Here is a 7,691-nt window from a genome sequence, read left to right as displayed (position 1 = left end):
AAAAAGGACGAAGAATATTCCAAATGCTAATAAGAAATTGGCGACATTCGAAAAGAAACGTGAAAATAAAAAAAAACGGATCTGACGGTTTTTTTTCAGGGGAGGGGGGGATTATATCGTGATGACGTCCTGCGGCGGAGGGAGGGCTGACGTTGTTTGCGGGTGATGAGGCCTGAGGTTATTTAAAGGGCGGCGCCGAGCACTCCGCCTCAGTTGTCGTCCCTCGCTCCGCTTTGTGACTGGTGTGTCAGTGAGTGCGGATCGCATTCCGCCCGGGCTCGCGGCATGGCGGCTCAATAAAGGAGGTAGCAGCGGCAGCCACGCATCAGTGCACAGCACTGGGCATCCACAGCACAAACCGGCTTCAACATGGCGTAAGTTTAAATCATATCATTTTAAAGGGAAAAACTTTTTAAAAAAAACACAAGTTTAAATCCTTATTTTCTTTTCTCTCCAAAAAAAGGGGGGAAAACCCGCCCGTATTACAAGCCGCAGCTTTTGGCGGCTTTCTCGGGCGGGCGGGAATGCCGCCTCCAGGTTAAAATCGGTCTCCGCATCGCAATTGTTGCAAAGTAACCAGCAAAAAAAAATGTATTTTATAATTAAAAATCATAAGTCATAATTATATCTGTTGTTAGAATGGTTTGTAACTTGGAAATTTTGAAATGTAATTTTAAAACCAGGTATAAAAATAATCTTTTATGACCATGATAATTAAATAGTTCTGGGGATAAAATAGTTTAATTTAAAATGGATATTTTTTAAAAATCTGGTGGATAAATCTGCAACCCGTCGAACCAACCCTAGTCTTGGATATTTTTTAAAAAGGGTAAATATTGTCACATTTAATTATTATCACTATGATTGAGGTGTTCTGGGAATAAAGTAAGGTTTGAAATTGATTCTATTTTAAGAAAAAGGCTCAAATATATAACATTATGACAATGATGATTAAATTGTTCTGGGAATGAAATTTAGAGTGGATTTTTTTTAAAGGGGTACAAACATGTAATATTTAATTATTACAATGATGATTAAGGTGTTCTGGGAATTAAATGGGGTTTAAAATAGATTTATATTAAGAAAGAGGTATAAACATATCTAATTATGGCCATGACAATTAAATAGCTCTGGGAGTAATATGGTTTGTAACTTAGAGATTTGAGATGTGTATTTTTTTTTAAAAAGGGTATAAAAATATGTTTATGATGGTCGTTAAATTGTTCTGGGAATAAAATTGTGCAATTTAAAATGGATTTTCTTTTGAAAAGGTATGTTTAATTGTGAATGTGATTTAAATTGTTCTGGGAATAAAATGGTTTGTAACAGCCAAGTTAGAAATGGAAGTTTAAAAATAGGTACAAAATTATAATAGTCATAAATATCACCATGATTTTTTGTCTTGTTCTAGAAATAGAACAGGTAAATTTGAACTGGAAATGTGAAATTATACAAAGATATTGAGTCGATTAAGAATTTATTTCGTATCTCGTTCTCATCAGGCAAATTTGAAGTGGAAATTTTAAAAATGTATTTTAAAATATCGTTTTTGGAAATAAAATGGTTAGTGACTGGCAAATTGGGGAAGGTATTTTGGAAAAAATTACTATTGGATATTGACAGGTGAATTGATGTTTATTGTACATGGGTGGTGTAAACTGGTGGATAAATCTGCAACCCTTCGAACCAACCCGAGTCTTGGGATCTGAATGTGTTCCCCTCAATCTGGGTGCAGCCTGCTCGCTGGGGGTGGATTTGGGCCGCTGGTAGGTTGATGGGTTTTGTTGCTGGGTGAAGATGGCGCCTCTGCTTGTTAGTGAAACGTGGCAGAGCAGTGAAGGAGAAACCCAGTGTCCTTCCGCCATTCTGGGTGTGGCTGAGTCGGGGCTGAGCTCCTGGTTAACTCTTTGCTGGATTGCTTGCTCCCGCCGAGCGCTCTCCAGTTTTCTGCCTCTGCGCCTTAACCCATTTGTCCCATTTTTATTGAACCCTGCAATCTTGACACGTTGGTGATTAACAACCTAAGTGTTGTGGGGGTTGCCGACAATAGCCCTGGCCTTGGAGCAAATGTCCCTTTTTTAAAAAAAGAATACCTATGGTGTAATTAAATGGATGGGGATGTTTTGAAATGGCTACTGCAGATCTGGCAAAGGCTTTACCGAATCTCCTCGGTTGTTGAGACTGACAGGAATTTCCTGGTAGCAGTGACTGGTGTGAACTTTGCACTATCCTTCTGGGATGCTGAGTTTATTTACAAATCTGGGTTTGTGTGGTCTTCAGTGTCTCTCTCCACATCTATACAAAACCTGTGTTTTTAAATTATAGATGTGGAGTTAGTACATTGAATTTGCTTTGGGTGTGCAATTTTTGAGTTATAATGCCAAATGTGGCAAAATATTTCATGCTTTATATTCCTCTGATTTATTCCCAGGCTCTACAATGGACTCCTCAGCTTTGCTGCAGTCGACAGCATAGAAATACTCGACTTGAAGACTTTGTTTTTCCTTGAAGAGTATCTCAGTGTAAAAATACAGATAGATGATGTCAGTTCCACCAGATTCTTTCTCTTCCCTGATGGAGGACTTCGTGTCCCTCCTCGATTCGCCGTTTCTGACGGCTGAAGGGGACCCGTGTCTCCTGCACGCGGATCTGGAGGAGTCCGGGCCGGTGAAATCGTGCCTCAGACCACTCCCATTTGGTGGCAATGAGGAAAGCGATGCGTCCTCCCAGTGCCCTTGTGTCGACTCGTTACTGGACACAGACAATATTGTGGGTAGGTTGACAGACTCTATTGGAATGACTCTTGTGTAACTCAAAATTAGAGGTGGGTGGCTGAAATGCAAGTTTGGTTTGTAACCCAGTGTAGATGAATCATATAGTTACAAATATTGATGTCTTAAAGGAAATGGAGCATGTTTTAACCGGTATGCAGTTTTGTGTGAGTCCATAAGACTAAAGTTTCCCACATTTGACCTTTGCCTTGTTTGCGTTTTGTTTTCACACCTGACTGGCATGTATGTTTAGCACTTAAATCGCAATGCCTTTGTCGATGTCCCTGTGCCGTTTCATGCCGGAGTTAAGACTCTGGCATCTGCAGTGTTTTGCCACGTTCAATCTTTTCGATATTGGATTTGTAAGCAAGTAAATGCAGTTGCTAATTATTTTCCCTTTTGCTTTTACAGGGGATGCATTCACCGGCTTGGACTGGATGTTAGAGAAGGTGGATTTCTTTGATACCTTGATGGTGGATGAGAATGGCTCTCCCTCCTCAGAGGAGTTACTGGCTGTCTTGGACAGTTCCTGTGACCTCCTGGAAGAATTGCCTTTTGATTCCTTGCCAACCAAACCACAAGTAGCGGACCTTGGCTTGAGCCTTGATCTTGAGCCATTCCCAAATTCACCCCCAGGGTCAGATCAGCTGGCTCCTGGAACCCCGACCATTACCCCAGAATCTTTACCCTTCTCCCCTGACGATTTATTCCACTTTGGAGTTGAGAAGGAAGTTAGTGTTTCAGATGGTATGGAGTTGCTTCAGTCCTCGCCTCTGCAGGATTCCTGCAAAGAGATGGATGAACCATTGGATTCTGACAGTGGAGTTGGGAGCAGTCCCCCTCACTCCCCTGGTGAATCTTCTGACAGTGTGTCGGAAGGATCGCCACATGCCAGTGGATCCTCGCTGGGAAATGCTTCAGAAGGGTCCCCACAGACCAGTGGATGCTCACTGGAAAATGTGTCTGAAGGATCGCCACAGACCAATGGGTCTCCACTGGGAAGTAGTGCGTCAGAAGGATCACCGCAAACTAGTGAATCCTCACCCGATGACTTTAGTCCCGCAAGGCCAAAACCATACGATCGCCCCAGTGCAGAAAACGTAGGCAGTTTGTCGAAAGTAAAAGTTAGTGGTATGGAGCCAAGAGGTATAGAGAAAAAGTTGAAGAAGATGGAGCAGAACAAAAGTGCAGCGACACGGTATAGACAGAAGAAGAGAGCAGAGCATGGTGCTATAGTTGCAGAATGTAGTTTATTGGAGGAAAAGAATAAAAACTTGCAAGAGAAAGCTGATTCATTAGCAAAGGAAATTCAGTATTTAAAAGGCTTGATAGAAGAAGTTAGGAAAGCTAAAAGTAGTAAAAATGCAAAAAGCTTGTAATATATAGCAGTAGCTGTTTTGTACATAAACGTGTTGGATAAATATTGTCATTTTTAATAAAAATTAAATTAGACTGTTCCTTGCCTTGATCATCTTTGTCATGACACTGCACATCCCATAGGATTTTCCCACTGCTTCCTTTTCCATAGGCCGGGCACCACCTGGACCCTCATTACGCAATTAAATTTAAGCGTGCGATTATACCTACATCTTTGCCTATTTAAATGTTTGGGGGTTGCACTAGCGCTGAGATTAAAACCCTGGTAGTAATCAGTCATCTGAAGTTATGGGTGTTTCCTTTGGGTCAAAACATTCATGCTTTAACTTGGGTATAAGTTTGGACACTTTTGAATACATTTAATGACTCAAAGTTAACTACATGCTGCACTACATTATTGCTGGAGTAAAATCTAATTTTTTGTGTGGGGTATTTAACCCTTATACCTACCCATGGAATAAGGAGCAGGGAAATCGAGTGCTATTTGCTGAAACATTGCTTAGCAATGTTCTGTTTATACTGTGCTAAATCATTTGGCTCCAGCAAAGTTTATAGGCTTGATTCAAAAACCGAATTCCAGATGTGTACACTAATAACATGAAGTAAAGTTTACTTTAGTCACAAGTAAGGCTTACATTAATACTGCAGTGAAGTTACTGAAATTCCCCTGGTCTCCACAGTCTGGCGCCTGTTTGGGTCAATGCACCTAATCATAGTTCCAATTGATAAGACATCAAGGAGCCTTAGTGAAACAATAGGACTTGGGTACAGGAATAGATCTGCCCGTTGCAGATCAATAATGTGGGTCTGGGGGGTTGGGAGAGTCCATTGGGTGACGAATTGGTACACGTTGGGGTTTAGAATAATTGAGCCACAGGACATCACTTAAGGAATTTCAAGTGTCTGGTTTTTCAACATAGTGTTGGTGGTGACGTTCCCTCCATCATAACGTCAAAGGTGGACCCATTTGCTGACAAATGACCAGTTCTGTTTGTAATTCCTTGGTTGGAAGAAGCAAGACCTGGACAACATGTAGCAAGAGTGCCAGGCAATGATCATCTCCATAATAGGGTTGAACTTCCTCCCTCAGACATACATTGGCATTGCCTCATGATCAACATTGAAGAATTAACCAGATGATCAACACTGGACCAACATAATAAAGTCATGTGATTAGAGCAGGCCAGACGCTGCATTCTGTAGTTTATTGCTTTCCCAAACGTTCCCGGATATGACCCTATTTTAATATCTCAAACTTCATGGGACCTCAAAGTTGGGGAGGGTGGCTTGCAGAATGAAGGGGAAAGTTCAGTGATGGGGATGTGGGTTTGGTTTAAAACCTCTGCGTTTACCGTGGAAAAGTGAAGACCCACCTTTTTACAGACTGATCGTAGCAGCAACAGTGCTGTGACCCCGGGAATAGGAAAAAAACAAACATTGGAGGGGCCTCGCTGTTGTCAAAGCACTGTCTGAGCATGACCGCCATTTCTATCTCGAAGCTTGCGATCGCAGAATTTTGACTCGCAACCCACAAAGCATCTCAGAAATGCAATGGAACGTGCTGCACTTGCCTGGATGATTGCAACTGAGAACACCCAGGACAAACTCAGTGCCCCATGCACCAGCTCTGTGTAATATCTATAAGGCACCACAGTGACTTGTTCGTTTTGGCAAACCCATGGCTTTCACCATCTAGGGCAAAGGCTGCAAGGTTCTCCAAGACTTAGAATTCTCCATCTAACAGCCTCATGTGCATCCAGGAATGAGCTGGAAATGCCCACCTTGACAAATGATGCCCTTGTGCCAAGAATGAATGAATATAATGATGGCCCCCTGAGTGGGGTACCAGAGTAGTGGTAGAGCCCCTAAAAACAAAAGAGGGAAGATTTGTAAGAAAAGCAGTTCTGAAAATATTCTGCAGTTTGCGAAGGAGAGCCATAGCGGACTCTCAACATTAATTCTCTCTCCGCAGACCTGACGAGTATTTTCCGCACTTTTCTGTTTTTGTTTCAGATTTCCAGAGTTGGGGTGTTTTGCTTTTATTTTGAGGAAAGATGTTTGATGGGATGTGGACATAGGTCAGCATTTGTTGCCCTTGAGAAAGTGGTGGTGAGCCACCGCCTTGAACTGCTGTGGTCCATGTGGTGTTGGTACACCACAGTGCTGTTAGGGAGGGAGTTCCAGGATTTTTACTCCTGTCAAAGCGAAGGAATGGTGATATAGTTGCAAGTTAGGATGGCGCATGGCTTGGAGGAGAACATGCAGGTGGTGGTGTTCCCATGCGCTGCTACAAGGCGATAGAGGTTGCAGGTTTGGAAGGTGCTGTCGAAGGAACCTTGTTGAGGCTGCAGTGCATCGTGTAGATGGTACACACTGCTCCCTCTGTGCGTCAGTGGTGGAGGGAGTGAATGTTTAAGGTAGTGGAAGAGGTGCCAATCAAGCGGGTTCCTTTGTCCTGGACAAGTGGAGAGAGAGTATTCCATCACACCCCTGACTTGTGCCTTGTAGATGACAGATGTTTTGGGGAGTCAGGTGGTGAGTTAGCTCAGAATTCCCAGCTTCTGACCAGCTCTTGTAGCCACAGTATTTATAGGGCTGGTCCAGTTTAGTTTCTGGTCAATGGAACCCCTCGGGATGTTGATAGTGGAGGATTCATTGATGTCATCTGTCGATGACGGTGATGCTGTTGAATGTCAGGGAGAGATGGTTAGATTTGTTGGAGATGGTCATTGATTTGATTTATTATTGTCACATGTATGGGGATACAGTGAAAAGTATTGTTTCTTATGCACTATACAGAGAAAGCTTATCGTTCACAGAGAAGAAACGAGAGTGCAGAATGTAGTGTTACACTCATAGCTCGGATGTAGAGAAAGATCAACTTAATGCAAGGTCAGTCCATTCAAGAACCTGACGGCAGCAGGGAAGAAGCTGTTCTTGAGTCGGTTGGTACGTGACCTCAGACTTTTGTATCATTTTCCCGAAAGAAGGTGGTCGAAGAGAAAATGTCCGGGGCGCATGAGGTCCTTAATTACGATGGCTGCTTTGCCGAGGCAGCGGGAAGTGTAGACAGTCAATGGATGGGAGGCTGGTTTGCGTGATGGATTGGGCTACATTCATGACCTTTTGTAGTTTCTTGCGGTCTTGGGCAGAGCAGGAGCCACACCAAGCTGTGATACAACCAGAAAGAATGCTTTCTATGGTGCATCTGTAAAAGTTGGTGAGCGTTGTAGCTGACATGCCAAATTTCCTTAGTCTTCTGAGAAAGTAGGGGCATTGGTGGGCTTTCTTAACTATAGTGTCGGCATGGGGTGACCAGGATAGGTTGTTGGTGATCTGGACACCAAAAAAACCTGAAGCTTTCGACCATTTCTACTTCGTCCCCGTTGATGTAGATGGGGGCATGTTCTCCACTACGCTTCCTGAAGTCGATGACAATCTCCTTCGTTTTGTTGACATTGAGGGAGAGATTATTGTTGTCGCACCAGTTCGCCAGATTCTCAATCTCATTCCTGTACTCTGTCTCGTCATTGACGAGACATT

The 7,691-nt window shown here is 42.9% G+C and overlaps 1 protein-coding gene across 1 annotated transcript; it reads left to right on the top strand.

Moving 5' to 3' along the window:
• Positions 1-208: 208 nt before the first annotated feature.
• Positions 209-4,228, top strand: atf4a (activating transcription factor 4a). The gene is made up of 3 exons (XM_078237421.1): positions 209-374; positions 2,432-2,773; positions 3,183-4,228. The coding sequence occupies exons 2-3, from the start codon at positions 2,539-2,541 to the stop codon at positions 4,148-4,150; spliced, it is 1,203 nt and encodes a 400-aa protein (XP_078093547.1). The 5' UTR covers positions 209-374; positions 2,432-2,538; the 3' UTR covers positions 4,151-4,228.
• The last annotated feature ends 3,463 nt before the right edge of the window (positions 4,229-7,691 follow it).

The sequence above is a fragment of the Mustelus asterias genome, chromosome 21, assembly GCF_964213995.1.
Source record: "Mustelus asterias chromosome 21, sMusAst1.hap1.1, whole genome shotgun sequence".
NCBI lineage: Eukaryota > Metazoa > Chordata > Chondrichthyes > Carcharhiniformes > Triakidae > Mustelus > Mustelus asterias.
This window is presented reverse-complemented; position numbering and strand designations above follow the sequence as displayed.

Excerpts from the sequence above, each read along its gene's own strand:
- atf4a (XM_078237421.1), top strand. The coding sequence starts at position 2,539 with ATGATGTCAGTTCCACCAGATTCTTTCTCTTCCCTGATGGAGGACTTC. Across the intron at positions 2,774-3,182 it reads GGACACAGACAATATTGTGG|GGGATGCATTCACCGGCTTG; the intron begins GTAGGTTGACAG and ends TTGCTTTTACAG.